We start from the raw sequence: 17,942 nt of genomic DNA on the forward strand, positions 1-17,942 counted from the left end.
GTCTGGGGTGAGGCCCCGGCATCTGTGTTTGTTTAAAGCCGCCAGGTGATATCTGATGTGCGGCCAGGCTGAGACCCAGCTGGGCAGCGTGTCTGTCTTTGCTCCTTGCCAGCACCTGAAGCCCATATTTCAGATCTTCTCTCCCCACGAATCTCTTGGCAGTGGATCGCTTCTGTCTCCCCACAGAACCAGCCCTCCTCCCTGGCCATGCTGGACCTTCTGCACGTGGCTCGGGACATCGCCTGTGGCTGTCAGTATTTGGAGGAAAATCACTTCATCCACCGGTGAGTCGAAGTGACCTCGGTCTTCCCTCTGCCTTCTTTCCGTATACTTCCCTACGTGTCTCAAGGGCCCAGATCCCCCACTTCAGAGTAGAGTGGTGGGTGTCTCTCCAGACTTGTTCAGATGACTCAGAATCGTCTTTTTTTTTAAACATTTTTTTAAAGTTTATTTATTGATTTTGAGAGAGAGAGAGAGAGTGTGTGAGGGGGCAGAGAGAGGGAGAGAATCCCAAGCAGGCTCCGTGCTGTCAACACACAGTCCTATGCAGGGCTCGAACCCATGAACCATGGGATCGTGACCCCAGCAGAAATCAAGAGTCGGGCACTCAACCAACTGAGCCACCCAGGTGCCCCAGCCTCACTTGTCTTTAAGACAACTACTTACTCTCTCAGGGCTTCATCTGCCCCATATGTAAAATAGGTATCATAAAATATCCACACCAGCACTGGAGACCTAGCTGAGCAGTCCTTGACCTCCTGCGAGGACTCCTGTCTGTATCTCACAGCCCTCTATCACGTTAGTGTGTCCCCCATCTAGAAAACCTGCCTCTTTAAGGGAAGTTAAAGGAGTTCATAGTTTCACATATTTGACTATCGGTAGCTCAAGGGCAAGGACCCTGTTTTATTCATCTTCATAGCCCTGGTGTATCGTGGGGCACAATTAATGTCTGTTGGATACCTAAACTTTTTCCAAAATACTTATTCTGAAATGAAGCATAATGTTTCTTTTCTTTGCCTCCATAGTTCATTTCATCTACTGTCTATGACCCTTACGTTTAAATCGTGTTTGACTGGGACATCAAATCCACAGGTAGTGCTATAGACATGATAGAGCCTACATATTTCTTTCCAGGCGACGTTGATGACTTTCCCAGCTGACACCTTGATTCTGAAATCTGAAAAGTCAAATAGATGGTTAGGCTCTTTGCAAAGCTCCTCCCAATGATACACTTCTCGACTGGTAAATATCCTCCTGGTGAACTATCAATCACTTTTTAACCCATGTCTTCAAAGAGTATAACACATGTGTGTAATAGTTAATACGTAAAGTACAAAGCAGGAAATGCGAGAAGCTGTATGAATTCAGAAATGGAAAAGCAGTTAGGCAGATAGCAAGCCCTGCTTTTTGCCCTAATAAAAATGGAGACATTAAAGATCAAGAAATGTGCTCACCCAGGCTCCCAAAGTCATTCCTAAAACAAGGCAATAAATGCTCACACCAGCTTATCCTTTTACTGTCCCTCCATCATTTTGGTCTTCAGATCTTCATCTTAATTCTAACTCTGTCCAACTTGCAGGATTTGTGCTTGATAGAAATAACAGGAGTGCAAAAGGGGCTGGGACCAATCCTTCGTGTTCCCTCCAAAGCTACACCCTTTGCTTCAAAGTGCAGGGCAGTCTTGCCCTTTTCGTTGTGCCCAGAACTTTCCATAAATCTCAGTTCTGGACTTTATTGCTATTCAGACAAGACAAGGTCGTACTCTTTTTAGAATTCATCCCTAGCTAGAGCCATCTTTCCACCTGTTGTCTGTGTTCTCTAAGTCTGGACTCATCGGACAGTAAGCTGTGCAATCACCTTGGTGACTGCGGATACCTGCCTTCCCTTCTTACTGAGATCATTTCTGCTTTTTCATCTCCACCCCGTGTCATTCACCCAGTATCCAGATTCTCTGGCTTAGAGATCACATCCTTCTTTCCCCTGACGTTTTGAAATCTGCTTTCCTCAAGCCGTGATATATTTCGACTATATCCAGCATTCTGTCATTATAGATAATAAGATAACAGGACCACATTCTCTCAAGAGTCCTACCACTTCCACATCTGTAAATAGCTACCAAAGGTCAGAATTAGATCCCAGGGTAATAGTTTGTTGCTGCTCTTATCGTTTTTGAGGAATGGAATTGTCAAAGATCAAATCAGGAATGTATCAGATGGTCTGCTTTATAAGCAAAAGGCAACTTCTAATAGAAATTGTCCATCTCGATCAAAGTTTTTCTTCTGGGGTAACTGGCATTAGGAAGGCGTCTTTTGTACTTCCTCGCTGGCTATGGGCTCTGTGGCACACTCCTACAGCAGTGTGACCTCTTATCCTCTCTCCTCCACCGACATCTGCCTCAAGATTCACAGGCTCCCATGCATGCACACCTTCTGCATTCAGAGAGGAACTCCTTCCCCCAGATTCTCACGCTCCCATTTTTCTATTAGATCTGTTTCCTTTGGACATGGTTTATTGCCATTTCAAGAATTATGGGTCATTCTACCAATTCATGGCATGTTCTATGATATCACATTCACTTTCTTGCCGTTAAATTCAAAATCACTTTTTTAAGCAACCATTTCACGCACATCAGCGTAAAGACCTTCCTGGAGATATAAATATTGTTCCTGTTCTACTTCAGTCTATTTTCCTTGAGAAGCAATGGCTATATATCCTACTATTTTTCTTCTTTTTGATGTCATATATGTTATGCTTTTATAGTTTTATTAGGGCATTTGATGCGCTATTGCTCCTCGAAATTCAACTTAAACCTTCGGCATCAGGTCAGTGGCATTAACAACATCCATCTCCCATTCCAACCCATTGTTCTGGTATCTTAAGTGTCCTGATGACCCCCAGTCCTGGTCCTGTTTATTTTCCATGTCCTTATTTCTCAACCAAAGATCAGGACCTTTGGGAAACCAGTTGAAATTATGGAAGCACTACCTGTACTGCCTGAGAAGTACTCTTTTTTTTTTCTGTCCGGGACTTTAATATTATGAGAGGCCCATTCCAGACTTCTTCTGGATGCATCCTTCATTCCCACGCTCATGTCAAGAATGGGTAAGCAGTCAGCAAGTAGATGCTGATGAGCCTTGGAAAGCTTTGATCATGCCTTATAGGCATGCCACAGGAAAGCAGGCCATCTGGTATACAACAGCAAAGAAGACATGCTAACTTTATAACTTGAAAGGAAAGATTCTTCAGCCACAGAGCTGTGATGCACACAGCTTAGCAAAGGCTTTAGTGACAATCATGGACGTGAGAACAATAGTAGCTTCTTAAAAAAAAAAAAAAAAAGAAGAAAAGAAAAGAAAACTAGAATTACTTAGGAATACCTTGACCTGCTTGAATTTGGTGTCATGGAAGTCCTGCTGTCCCAGCACAATCCTTGAGACAACTGGCAGACTCCAACAGCAATCTGTACAAAACAATAGCCTAAGGCCAAATGGCATTTCTTACGTCCCTCTATTATTTTCTTTTAGCTTACATTTTTTACCCAAATGAGAACAATAATAGCACCCTGTATCTTATTGGGTTGTTGTGATAATTACCCATGAAGCACTTAGAACAATGCTTGGTACAGAGCAAGAGGCCAATAAATTCTAGTTCCTATTATCGTTACTTTCATTATTATTCTCCCATTAGACGTTTTCAATCATCTCCCCTGTTCCGTTTCCATTTCCCTGGTAGTTCTGAGGGTGGAATTGTACAGCTATTTCTTTCATACTGAGGTAGAAGTAGCAAAGGAAATACAGGGCAGAGAGGGAACTATTTGAACTCAGATTGCAGGTGGAAGTCCTTGTGATGGATATCACGTTTATCTTCCCAGAAATAAATTCGGAAGTACATTTTCTTCTTCATTTTTCTTTCTAGGGACATTGCTGCCAGGAATTGCCTCTTGACGTGTCCAGGCCCTGGCCGAGTGGCCAAGATCGGAGACTTTGGAATGGCCCGAGACATCTACAGGTGAGCAAAGATTGCTGTCACCCATCCAAGCCCCATCCCCTCAAGAGGATGGGACGTCGCTGCTCGTGCTTGCGCTGGTACCCTGTCAACTGGCCACCTAACATTTCCTTGAGTCCCTGTCCAGGACATATGAAATCTTAATTAGGGCCCATGCCTGGCGGTCTAATTCTAGGATCGCTGACTACAGTCACTGACACCACATTCTTTCTGGTTCCAACTCTCATTAATCCCAGGATGTTCTCAGACACAGAATAACCTGCATACTTGATATGGAAAACGTTCTCAATAAACTTTTACTTAACCCCTTTCCTCACTAGCAGGGAATTCCAAATGGACTTGGCTTCCATCACCCCAGGCAGGAGCACCCCAGAACTGACAACATAACGGGCAAGCTTACTGGTCTTCTCCACCCACTCTGGGAGCCACGGGAGGGTGCCTAGTTTAGCTTCATTTCTTTATCCCTGCCATATTCTCAAGGGTACATTAAAAAAAAATAAAATAATTTTTGTAATTAAACAAAAATCTTCAATTGTACTTTAACTTACTCTTCTCTTCCCAACTCCCAGGTTCACTTCTGTCTGATTATTTACAACCGTGACTTGCTCGGTGAGCTGAGAAAGTCACTCCTTCGCATGGTCACTAATGACGCCCTCCCTGACCCAGGGGAAGAGTGAGGAGAGATGGTCACTTAGAGTTTTCACTCTTTGAAGAGTAAGGGCCTCCCCACCCTGCCCCCGCAGGCCCCCGTAGAACTGATAATCATCAACATGGGTGGGAATGCTGATGCCACCCCCTTCCTGCAGGAGAGAAGTGCAGGGAGGACTGGGTGCTCCACTCTCTCTTCTCCCAGCTCTCAGAGTCTCAGCATTCCTCTGCCTCCTTTCTCAGAATGCCCGGAAAGCCCATGGTTTCAGATACCAGTGTCGCAGCATGACTTAGCGAGCCCATCGGTGATGGGCGCCTCCTCTCCATCCCCACTAGCCCTGACAGCTCCCTGTCCCCAGGCTTCACCACCCCAACTTGCCCACAGCCCCGCTGTTCCCATCAGCCCCGCTAGGAAACTTCCTGTGCCTTGCCCCTGCCCCTGGGGCACTGAGCTACATGCACACTTACATCCTCATATGCATTGTCTACACCGCAGTTGTCTATGTGTCTCTTTCTTCCACTAAACTGTACCCTTGGACGAGACGGACTATGACTTCTGTCTTCAGCACATGGCAGAGTAAATAGTACAGGAATCCCCCCTTATCTGCGGTTTCTCTTTCCCCAGTTTCAGTTACTTGCGGTCCCCTGTGTGGTCTGGAGGCAGATGACCCTCCTCCCGACACACCACCAGAAGGTTACTAATAGCCTAACTTTACGTCACAGTGCCTGTGTCACTCACCTCACTTCATCGCACCACGTAGGCCTTTTATCATCTCACATCATCACAAGAAGTAGGGTGAGTACAGTACAGTAAGATGTTTTGAGAGAGACAGAGAGACCCCATTCACCTAACTTTTATTATGGCATGTTGTTGTATTTATTCCATTTTGTTATTAGTTATTGTTGTTCGTCTCTCACTGTGCCTGATTTATAAATTGAACTTTATCATAGGTACATATATATAAGAAAAAACGTGGTAGATAGAAGGTTAGGTACTATCTGTGGTTTCAGGCATCCACTGGGGGTCTTTGAGTATGTCCCCCATGCGTAAGGGGAGACCACTGTACATGTTTATTGAAGTAATTAATCTAAGCAGCTACAGGGGAGCTGCCTCCAAAGGTATGAGTTAATTGATCAGTCTTTGTCAGTGACGTCATTAACGCAGCTCATGATAAAAACCAATCAACTAACTCATGCCTTTGAAGCCAGCTCCACCCCCAGCCCTGGGCTCTCCTGCCGAGGGTGCTGTGGGAGGCAGCTTCCCTCCAGCTGCCTTGACCCTCTGTTGAGCACCCATATTGAAACTAAATGCTGCATGAGCGTCAGGAAGGATCCAAAGTGAACACGACACAGGCCCTGCTCTCAGCTCCCCCAGGCTGGGTCTCCGATTACTGCAGACCATCAGGAAGCAGGCTGTACTTACAAGGCTGGAGTACTGTGATTCATTGTGAGTTATAATCCACAAAACCCATCGGGGAAATCTAACCATCTGCTACTGGATATTTTAGTCATTGCATAGATCTTCGCTTTCATGCCTCCAGCGAGCTGCCTCCTATTAAATGACACCAAAGTTCTTAACTTAATTTTAAACGATCTGTGTTCCCCTGCTCTCCTCCTGAACCGCAGGAAGGCCTCGTTAGTTTCAATCCTGTGATGGCTACAGCTTGTTGTTGCCTGGCCACTCAGGGACACCTCCAGAACCAAGTCTGGGTTTCCTCTTCCCCACAGAGCGAGCTACTACCGAAAGGGAGGCTGTGCGATGCTGCCGGTCAAATGGATGCCTCCAGAAGCCTTCATGGAAGGAATATTTACTTCTAAAACAGACACGTGGTGAGTCTTTCTGTTGCCTTCCTGTGGGTCTCACTGTGGGCCTTACTGGTAGCACTCTTGGGCCACAGGATCCCAAGCTCTCACGGGGAAGGGGGAGAGGAGACGAGTCAACACACCTCTACAACAGGGGCTGTCAAATGTTGGCATGTATCAGAATCGGCAGAAAGGCTGGTAGAGCACAGATTACTCTCCCTACCCTGAAATCTTATGGATCACTGAGAATTTGCATTCCTACCAAGTTTCCAGGTAATGCTGATGCCACTGGCTGGGGACTACACAGTGAGAGGCACATGTGATTTGTTTTTTCCACATACCTATGAAGTTGGGTTTCTTTCAGGAATGTGACATTGAGTTAACATTAGAAAAATTGATCAGTGAAATCCTCCCCATTAACAGAAGGATAAAAGAAAATAAGTATCAGCACAAAAGTGCTGCAGGTTACAGTGGTGTTGAGACCCCTTGTGCAGTTAAAAATACGTTTGGAAAACACTGTACATTAGATCTCCAGAACTTTTTCATCCTGCATAACTGAAACTTTGTGCTCCTGACCAACATCTCCCATTTCCTCCTTCCTCCTACCTCTGGCAACCATCTACCCTCTGCATCTATGGTCCCACTTTTAAGTGAGATCATGCGGTATGTGTCTTTCTGCGTCAGGCTCATTTGACTTAACATCAGGTTCTACAGGTTTATCTATGATGTCACAAATGGCAGGATGTTCTTCTTTTTTAAAGCTGAATAATATTCCATTGTATATAAACATGCCACATTTTCCTTACCATTCATCTGTCAATGGATATTTAGGTTGTTTGCACATCTTGGCTATTATGAATAATGCTGCAGTGAATTTAAGAGTGCAGATATCTCTTTGATACACTGATTTTATTTCCATTGGCTATATACCCAGAAGTGGGACAGCTGGATCTTTCTTTTTGTTTCTTCTTTCTCTTAAACTTTATTTATTTATTTTGAGGGGGGTGGAGAGGGAGGTACAGAGAGAGGGAGAGAGAGAATTCCAAGCAGACTCTACACTGTCAGTGCACAGCCTGACATGGGGCTTGATCTCACAAACAGTGAGATCATGACCTGAGCCAAAATCAAGAGTCAGACACTTAACCGACTGAACTGGGATAGCTGGATATTAAGGTAGCTCTTTTTTTAATTTTTTAGGAAATCTCTGTACTTTTTTACACAAAGTTTATAAGAGCAACACATAATTTTAAATGGAGGATTAAACCTGTGCTCCCTGCCGAAATACACACACAAACACACACACACACACACACACACACACACACCATTAAAGGGAGTCTTTTTAGTTGTATAAAAATCCCCAAGGATAAAAATGACAACAATGACAATATTTTGGAAACTGGGAAGTTTATGGACAAGTGGTACCTTACTTAGGACACCAGAAAGTTGATAACTAGGTCCAGAAGCAACCTGGTTCACTCTGCCCAAGAGCCCAAGAAAGGCCCAGAAAGTAAAGGTGTCAGGCACCCCTGGAAGTAGAGGTGCAGCAGATAGGAAAATCAGTGACAGATATATTTAAAAAGTAACCAGAGTCGTGGCCCATTCCCTCACCGCCTATCACTCCCCTGCCATAACACAAGACCGGCAGTTCCTTCTGTAAAGAGATTGAATTAAGTCTTTCTGGTCTTAGGGACATTGGACATCACTGAGGATGAATTCTCTACTATAAACAGGAATATATATATCCCTGTTTATAGGTATGTATGTGTATATACATATATATACTTAAGTCTACCTACTTAAGTTTATTAAGTCTACTTACTTAAAAATGTATCCCCCCTTGGCGTGCCTGGGTGGCTCAGCTGGTTAAGCATCTGACTCTTGATTTTGGCTCAGGTCATGATCCTGGGGTCATGGGATTAAGTCCCACGTTGGACTCTGCACTAAGCATGGAGCCTGCTTAAGATTCTCTCTCTCTCTCTCTCTCTCTCTCTCTCTCTCTCTCTCTCTCCCCACTCTTCCTGACTTGTGCTCTCGCTATCTCTAAAATTAAAAAAAATAGGGGGGCGCCTGGGTGGCTCAGTTCGTTGAGCGTCCAACTTCGGCTCAGGTCATGATCTTGCAGTTCATGAGTTCGAGCCCCATGTTGGGCTCTGTGTTGACAGCTCAGAGCCTGGAGCCTGCTTCAGAGTCTGTGTCTCCCTCTCTCTCTGCCCCCTGCCCCCATTCATGCTCTGTCTCTCTCTCTCAAAAATAAATAAACGTTAAAAAAAATTAAAAATAAAATAAGATAAATGTATGCACCCTTCTTCCCCTCAGTGACAGGAACATGGCAGAAGGTAGGAGTTGACCAAAGGGTTCCTCATTGGAGGAGCTGACCAATGAAGAGAGAAATTCCAGATGCTCCAAGTGGTAATAGTCTAAACAATGGTGATCCAAAGGCCCTCATCCCAGAAACCTGTAATTGATACCCATGTAAGGAAAAAAGAGCCTTTGCAGACGTGATTGATTGAGGATCTTGAGGTGGGACAGTCATCCTGGATTATGTGGGTGGACCCTAAATGCCATCACAAGGGTCCTCATAAGAGGCAAGCAGAGGGAGATGCCACACACAGAGAGGAGGAGGCAATGTGAGCACAGATAGAGGTGGAAGATATGTGACCACAAGTCAAAGAATTCCGACAGCCTCCAGAAGCCAGAAGAGGCAAGGAACAGATTCTCCCCTAGAGCCTCCGGAGGGGGTGTGGCTCTGCAGACACCATGATTTCAGTCCAGGATATGGCACTGATTTTGGACATCTGACCCTCAGGGCTGTGAGAAAATAAACTTCTGTTGTTTTAAGCCACCAAGTTTGTGGCAGTTTGTGACAGCAGTGACAGGGACCGATACCCAGTGAAACATGCAAGGCAGCTGCTCCCCCACTGGATAAGATCTACATAGAACTTCTCATTGGCTTTGTAATGTCCCCGTAATAAAATATGAACAGCCAGCCAAGAATCAAGAAATGCTTGAGAGAAGATTCTAATCTGAAGGAAACAAATATATAAAGAGGAATTTGGAGGCAGAAAAATGCAGAAATCTTAGGAAAACTTCTAAAAACTATAATATCCTCAGAAAGATGAATTGTTGCAACCGTAATCTAAGGACAAAAGATTGTTTAAAACAAGGGTTTTAGAGAAAAAAAGTTCTTAGAAATAGAAATATGAGAGAGCCCTCAAGGAGGTGGAGCATTAGTCTCCTGAAGCTCATGTGAGCAGCACACAGCCATGTTAGGTCAGGTGGTCAAGGTCAATATCTATAGTGATAGATCATGTTGGTAGCATGTGCCCTTGATATGATGTGACGAAAACGGCATTTAACCTCTGTGGTCTTTCTCCCCACACCCAACAACTCTAGTCTAATCATAAGAAAGCAGACAAATCCCAAATGGACATTCTGCTAAAGCCCTGACCAATACTCCTCCAAACTGTCAAAGTCATCAAAAACAAGGAAAGCCTGAGAAGTTGCCAAAGTCAAGAGTAGCCTAAGGAAATATGACAGATACATAAAATGTGATATTCTAATGGTGACCTGGAACAGAAAAAGTAAATGCCAGCAAAGGCTAAGGAAATCTGAATAAACTATAGGTTCTAGTTAATAATGATGCCTTAATATTGGCTCATTAATTGTAACAAATATACCATACTAATGTAAGATGCTGAAAGTGGGGGAAATTGAATGTGAAGAATGTGAGAACACTATTACCTTCATCCTTCATTTACAATCTAAAACTATTGTTAAGAAAACGGTTTATATTTTAATATAATAGGCATGTAAAAGTAACAGAAAGGTTGGAAGTCAGAGTTGAATAAATCTTCTAGAAAATAAAACAACTATGAACCAATGGGATATGTAGGAAAGAAAAGAAAATTAAGAAGATTAGACCCATTAGATCCAATTATCTGACAAATGGGAGTCCCAGAAAGAATGAACAGAAGAAGCGAAGGGAATAAACGTATCAAAGAAACAATTCAAGAGGATTTTCCAGAACAGAAAGGCATACATTTCCAGAATGAAAGTGTCCACCAAGTTGCCAAGCGTGGTGAGTAAAAAGAGCCACGCAAAAGCACGTCATCGTGAAATTTCAGACCAGTGGTGTTCAAGATTTTGCAAGCTTTCAAGGAGACAAATAATAATAGTAAAAAATGATCAAAGATTAAAATAGGGAATCCAAATGGTTTCGAGTTTCTCAACAGCAACACAGGAAACCAAGAGGACAATGGACAAACGTCCTCCAAATTGCGAAACACATCACAAGACGGGGAGTCACAATGATCAGAATCCCCTTCCTGACCCATGTTTTGATGATGTGAGCAGGAGCCTTTGTTGTTTTAAGTCACTGGGATCTGACTTACCCAAACCCAGTGGATCACAGTGGTCCTGGGATCAGCAGCCCCAGCATCAACTGAGACTTGTTAGAAATGCAGGTGCTTAGCCCTCACCTCAGGCCTAATGAAACAGGAGCTCTAGGGGTGGGGCCCAGCAATCTGTGTTTTAAGGAGGCCTCTGGGTGATTCCATGTGCACCAAAGTTAGAGCATCACCAACTACCGTAGCCAAATGCAGATAGTAAGTTCAGTAATTAGGTAACCGTTCTGAACACATGTCTATCCTGTGACCCAGCAATTCTATTTCCAAGTGTCTACTTTAGAGGTTGACAAAAATGGATTTGGGCAAGGATGTTCATTTGCAACACTGTTTATAATAGAGAAAAGGCAAAAACAACTTAAGTATCCCTCAAACGGGGGATGGAAAATAAATGGTGGTTTACCGATATCACAGAAAACTATTTAGCAATATGAAAGAACACACTAAACCTGCATGTATCAACATGGATAAATCTGTATGCAACCTTTATTGAAAGAAAGACAAGTTCCAGAAAGGGGTGGGATATCATTATGCATAATTTTACAATACAAAAGCCAAGTCTATAATACAGATTTGTTATTATGCTTTCACACATTGCAGAAACTCTGCAAACATAGATGGGAATGTTACATTCCAACTTCAGTGAGGGAAGGGGAGGGAGGGGAGGAGGAGAGGAGGGAGGTTGGGACTTAACTGTATTTTTTTTCTTCAAAAAAAGAAAAGGAGACTGTACACAAATAAGACGAAAGTTTAACATCTAGGTACAAAATTATCTACTATATTACCTTTCCTTTTTAAAGCTTACATTATTTCCTAATTAAAATGCTTAAAGACAGATAAATTGCATAACCTCGGATATTGATGAGTGCCATGGAGACAAAAAAGCAGAGGATAAAGAGTGTGGGGTGGAGGGGCCTGAGGAGGGAGGCTGCTTAGTACAGATGGTGGGGAAAGCTCCATGGAGGAGGTGACAGCCCAATGCCTGAATGGCAGAAAGATGGAAAGATCTGAGAGGAAGGCTTTCCAGGCTGCGGGGAAAGTTAAATGTAAAAGGCCAGTGGCAGAAGCAAGATGAGCTTGTTTGAGGAATGAAAACAAGTCTTCATGGCTGGAGCTGGTGAGCCTGAGGGCCAGTGACAGTTGAGAAAGAAGGGCAGGCAGGGGCCGGACGTGGAGTGCCCTAGGAAGCAGGTTAGGGGACGTGGGTTCTATTCAGCGCACAATGGGATGCCCCTGAAAGGTTGGAAGCCAGAGCTTGACAGGATCTGTAAAAAAAAAAAAAAAAAAAAAATCACTCTGGCTGCCAATGAAGCGATACCGGAGTGGGGCAGGTGCAGATGGGAAACCCTGCCCATTTCTGGATAAGAGAACAGAGAGGCAGGCTTAGTGGTGGCAGGGCAGCCAGTAGCCGTGGTGGGATTCGAGCTGTGCCTTGAGGGTGGACAGGATTGCTGAAAGTCAGCTGTAGAGTGGGAGGTGTGGCAAGAGTGAGGTCGAGGGCACTTCCTGGGATGGCCGCCACTGGAGAGAACAGAGGAGATGGGTTGGGTGGGGAAAGCTTTTGGACAAGTCCAGTCTGAGATGCCTGTAAGACAGGCCAGTGGAGATGCTGAGTGGGCTTCTGGTCTGTGAGTCTCGAGCTCCCAGGAGAACTGCGGGAGACAGTGGGATCAGCTGGCTGGATACCTAAATACAGTACAGTAACCTTTTTGTTGTTGTTGAAGTACAGGTGACACATAATGTACAACATAGTGATTGGACGAGTGTATACATTATGCTGTGCTCATCACAAATGTGGCTACCACCTGTCGCCACACCGCGCTGTTACAATCCCACTGACTGTATTGCCGACGCTCTGCTTTTCATCCCCTTAACTTACCCATTCCAAAAGCCAGACGCACTTTTGGTTCCCATTTTTCCAAAAACTGTGCTCCAAGCTATGAATAAGGGAAAATAAAATGTAACTTTAAAAGACTGATGAGCACAGCACGATTCACGATTTTAAAACCTTGTCACCAGTTTATCTTCACTGATTCAAGTTCTTAAAACAATTTAATCAGCAGTTACTTAAGCTGTTTCTTTAATTTCAGGCAGAGCAAGTTTAATACCAAGAGAAGGAAGAGTATCTTGTTGTTGTTTTTTTTTTTAAATACTTGTTTTTATTTGGCTTTGAATGTTTTGGGGCAAAGCCGTGGGCTCTATTGCTCCTACTTAGGACAGGCTTATAGGTGATTAAAGAACCATTTGGCACACAAAACATAGAACCATTTGGCACATAAAATAAAAGATGACCAGTTAAAATTGGATTTCAGATGAACAGTGAATAATTTTTTAGTATAAGTATATCCCAGGCAGTATTTGGGATATACTTATATTTTAAAAGCATCTCTTGTTTGTCTGGAAGAAATATGGTTCCTGTATGGCTATTTGCTAAATATGACAACTCTCCTTACCTAAAATTATCAAAGTTCTATGACCAACACTGCCTCTTGCTCCTTTGAACTCCAAACCAAGAAAATAAATATCTATTTGCTAATATGCTGCTTCTCTCAAAGGATACTACAATCTATTTCTCTAGCTACCTAGACAGACAGAAAAAAGATAGCTGGAATTCATTATGCCTTACTACCAGGTTTTTTTGCATGATTTTGCCTATTTTGTTTTGCCTTGGGGGAAGACAAACCACCAAACCGAGAAGAATATATACACCAGGCAATTTGTAGTTAGCAGAATCGAGAGATCTAATAACGTATTCCAGTCTGTCTCAGATTAACTGTATAATAACCTCTGCTTTAGAATTCTCACCTGAAAAATATGGACAATATCTTTGCCCAATGCTCCTCACGAGAATCTTTGAAATTTCACCAAGATGATGTACTTTTTTTTTCCTTAGGAGATGGAGAAGCTATAGTTCTCTACAATTTTTGATAGAATATTTATTAACATCTGAAAACTACACCCAGATGCAAAAACAAGGATAGACCCTTTTTTTTTCTTTTTGCCAAAAAGCTAAGTAAGAAATTAAAGGCTAAAAAAAAACATTTTAGTCAAAATATGAAAGATGATGCTTCTGAAACATGATAGCATCATTTTAAAGTTTATTTAAAATGGGGGCACCTGTTAAGCGTCCAACTCTTGGTTTTGGCTCAGGTCATGATCTCACAGTTCGTGAGTTTGAGCCCCACATCAGGCTCTGCGCTGACAGCTCAGATCCTGCTTGGGATTCTCTCTCTCTCTTTCTTTCCCTGACTTGCGCTCATGCGCTTTCTCTCTCTCAAAATGAATGTAAACATTAAAAAAATAAAACTAGGGACGCCTGGGTGGCTCAGTCATTTGAGCATCCGACTTCAGCTCAGGTCATGATCTCACATTCCGTGAGTTCAATCCCCACATCGGGCTCTATGCTGACGACTCAGAGCCTGGAGCCTGCTTCGGATTCTGTGTCTCCCTCTCTCTCTGCCCCTCCCCCACTCATGCTCTGTCTCTCTCTGTCTCAAAAATAAACATTAAAAAAATTTTAATAAAACAAAAGAATAAAGGTCATTTAAAACAGATTAACAAATGAGAATTCAACTACATTTCTTAAGGAAAAAAGTGTCCTACCAGATATTGCAACATAAATACACAAAATGTAACACAGAATGGCATCATGCAAGGAGCAGGCAAATAGATGAAGTGAATAGAGAGCTCAGAAACAGACGTGTTTTTACTCACAAGTCAATAGTCAGGGGAAAATTATTCTATGAATAGTATTAGAGAATTGGTTGTTTGCAAATGATTCAGTGTAGACCCTTACCTCACACCACACACCAAACTAAGTTCTCAAATCCAGCTGGAGAGGAAGAACAAATACAACTTAGAAGAAAACAGCAAATACTCATCTAGTCTTTGGTGAAGGGAGGATTGTACACTCTATAAAACAGATGGAGGAAATCACAAAATTTTAAAAAATAGATTTGACTACCTAAAAATAAAAATCTTTGGGATGCTAAAAAGTGGAATTAGAAAGCAACTGATAGAATTATTTCAATTTTGGATAAAGGTTAGTATCTCTGATAAAGTAGGTCTACAAATAAAAAATAAAATTAATAAATACCAAAACAATATGGTAGACATAAATGGGCAAAAAAATACAAACAATTCATGGGGGCGGGGGGTAGGAAGCAAATATACTTGAGAAAACAACCATGTTCATTATCAAGTCAATAAATATAATCTAAAAGATTCTACCATTTTCTACCTTAAAATCAGCAATAATTCTCATTTTTGATAAGAATACTCAATGTTGGGGAGAATGTCTGATGCATTATTGCATAGTGCTGCTTGGTGATTGGGAATGACACATTTGGAAGAGTGGAAGTGGACAGTATGTGCCAAGAATTTTTTGGTGTTCATCTTCTTTTGATCTAGTCATTCTACTAGAATTATCCTAGATTTTACTAGATTATCCTAATCCCAAATTTGAAGAATTTTTCCTAAGGAAATTGTTCTTTTAAAAAATGCACAAAGATGTTCATCACAGTCTTTGAAATACTGTAAAAAATTAAAAACAATATGGAAATGATTAGGCAAATTATGGCACAACTACTCCCGGGAATGTTTTGGGACCATTTCAAATGTTTCCATTGGCATAGAAAATGTTTATCCTGTAATGGAAACTGCAAAAACAGTCAAGGTTCAAAATTCCTTATTAAATATAACTGCAGTGATGTAAAAAAAAAAAATCTAAGTACAGGAACTTGACTGAAACAAAAAAAGAACATGCTAACAATGGTTACCTTTTTATGGAGCATCGCATGTGGCTACTTTCTCATTCTTTTTGTTGTTGTTCTCCATATTAAGAATTCCCAATTTGGGAAAATGTGTAACAAAAGAGTCAAATTTTATATCTGTATGTGTATGTCTATCTATCTGCGTGCGTGTGTGTGTGCGTGTGTGTGCCCATATCATATCTTCTGTTCTGTACACAGGTCCTTTGGAGTGCTGCTGTGGGAAATATTTTCTCTTGGATACATGCCATACCCTAGCAAAAGCAACCAGGAAGTTCTGGAGTTCGTCACCAGCGGAGGGCGGATGGACCCACCTAAGAACTGTCCTGGGCCCGTGTATGACTCTTTTGGGAACATTTCTACAAGTTGCTAAGGATGATTTTCCTTTTAAAAAAATATTGCAGCCACATATGCTTTTTTAAGATGAAGGGGCAGATGGCTGACCTCATTTAATATGCCCCAGGATAGGAGTGTGTCCATGACTTCCGTGAGGAGGGTTAGTCTTCCAGCCCCTCGAAAGCAGTAATGTCATGACTTCAAAGGTTATCTACTGACTGGAGGCTGTGGACTCACCAGGCTCCCCCACACCTCTTAGGAATCTGTGTCCCAGACTCCACCCCGGCTGCCCTATGCCATCTGTTTCAAGTCACCTTTAAAGATTTCCAATCCCTGCATTTTCTGCTGTCTTGTCGGGCATCCCTCACCTCCTTCCCACAAGCAAGGCAGATGGGAAATATAATTAGAATATTCTTCCCCAGAGGTGACTTTAGTTCAGAAATGGAATGAGAGGAGCCATATTTCATGTAAACACCAGGACGTCTGTTAATGAGCTTTGGTGTTCTAATAGCCTTAGACCTGGGCGCGATTCCTTGGCCCAGCGGCAGAGGGCGGCATATGCCAGCCACATGGGACATAGATGAGTTTTCACTCTCCAAGACAGTGCCACCTCTGGTCCCCCTGGGAATGTGCTGGGGAAACTATTTTTCACCCTTGTTTCTCCCGGTTTTAATGAGTGTGCTTACTCTTCTTTTAGATACCGGATAATGACCCAGTGCTGGCAACATCAGCCTGAAGATAGGCCCAACTTTGCCATAATTTTGGAGAGGATTGAATACTGCACCCAGGTATAAACTCTTTTCCCTTTGACCAGCATTTATATGGAAAAGATGGCAAATACCAAAATGTGAAATGAAAGTTAAACCAGCCAGGAAATAGGGAGTTGCAATCACTAGAATGGTTGTTTATCTCTGCAGTAAAATGACGAGTGCCTCAGTTTGCCCGGTTTGGAAATAAATGCTAGTTACCGCCTCTTCCTTCACCAACACATGACACAGTTTCAGACACTCAATAATATTAGGGAATCAGGACTCACAAGTGTTGACTAAAACCCTACTGGGTAACTAATGGTTTTGTAGACAAAACTGGAGCTTCAGAGACGTATGGGGAACACCTGCTCTCAAACAGTTTATGGTGTGGCTACAGAAATGCTAATGTGAAACCACTGCCAGTATATAATTGTTAAATCCTATGCCCAATGACCTATATCAGAGGGATTCAAGGGAGGAACAACGTGATTCGGAGAAATTGTAACATCATCAAAGGCGTTAGTACAGCATCTGTAATACGCAAATCGCAAATCGCTTTCCATGTATTCCATTGTATCCTCAGTCAGGTACACAAAATATCTCCACTTTCCAGATGAGTTGAGGCTTGGAGAGGTTTCTCCAAGCCACACAGCTTCCTAGCAGTACTGCTGGTCCTTATTTCTTTCAAAAAGGACTCTAAATTCTCCTCTTCTACCCCATTCTAGCAGACTATGCCTCCTACCTCAGGAGAGGAGAAGCTAAGAATTCATTTCCCCCCCTGGCTGGACATCTACACCCAGTCTCACCCCCTTCCCCACGTGTCAGTGGAGGTGGAGCCCCTCCACCTGCATCACCAGCTGCATGGTGCCCCCCTGTCCCCCCCCAGGAGTCCCTCCACCTGTACCACCAGCTGACCCTTCAGGGATGCTCCCTCCCTGTGGCAGTGTCACCTCTCCACCCATCTTTCCCTCTGTCGGCTCTCATTCTGCAAGGATATCTGACTCTCGAGAGTATTTCAGAAGTCAGACAATGAGCCACGACCTCTCTAAATCACCTTAGTTGTGACAGGAGACACATACATGTTCAAGCCACATCCTTCATTGCCAGCACCAGAGTCTCACCCTTCCAGCATCTTCAGTTCAAAAGTGAAGGCACTGGGGCAACTGGGTGGCTCACTCGGTTGGGCGACAAGACTTCAGCTCAGGTCATGATCTCATGGTTCGTGA

The 17,942-nt window shown here is 43.0% G+C and overlaps 1 protein-coding gene across 3 annotated transcripts in view; it reads left to right on the forward strand.

The window, feature by feature from the left end:
• ALK (ALK receptor tyrosine kinase) overlaps positions 1–17,942 on the forward strand; it is a 673,858-nt gene that overhangs the window by 652,128 nt on the left and 3,788 nt on the right. For all 3 annotated transcript variants that reach the window (XM_042982239.1, XM_042982240.1, XM_042982241.1), the window contains 5 exons: positions 187–284; positions 3,916–4,008; positions 6,382–6,483; positions 15,833–15,967; positions 16,665–16,755. In XM_042982239.1, coding sequence (XP_042838173.1) covers positions 187–284; positions 3,916–4,008; positions 6,382–6,483; positions 15,833–15,967; positions 16,665–16,755 — 519 coding nt within the window. The remainder of the gene's footprint in view (positions 1–186; positions 285–3,915; positions 4,009–6,381; positions 6,484–15,832; positions 15,968–16,664; positions 16,756–17,942) is intronic.

Source organism: Panthera tigris, chromosome A3, assembly GCF_018350195.1.
Source record: "Panthera tigris isolate Pti1 chromosome A3, P.tigris_Pti1_mat1.1, whole genome shotgun sequence".
Lineage (NCBI taxonomy): Eukaryota > Metazoa > Chordata > Mammalia > Carnivora > Felidae > Panthera > Panthera tigris.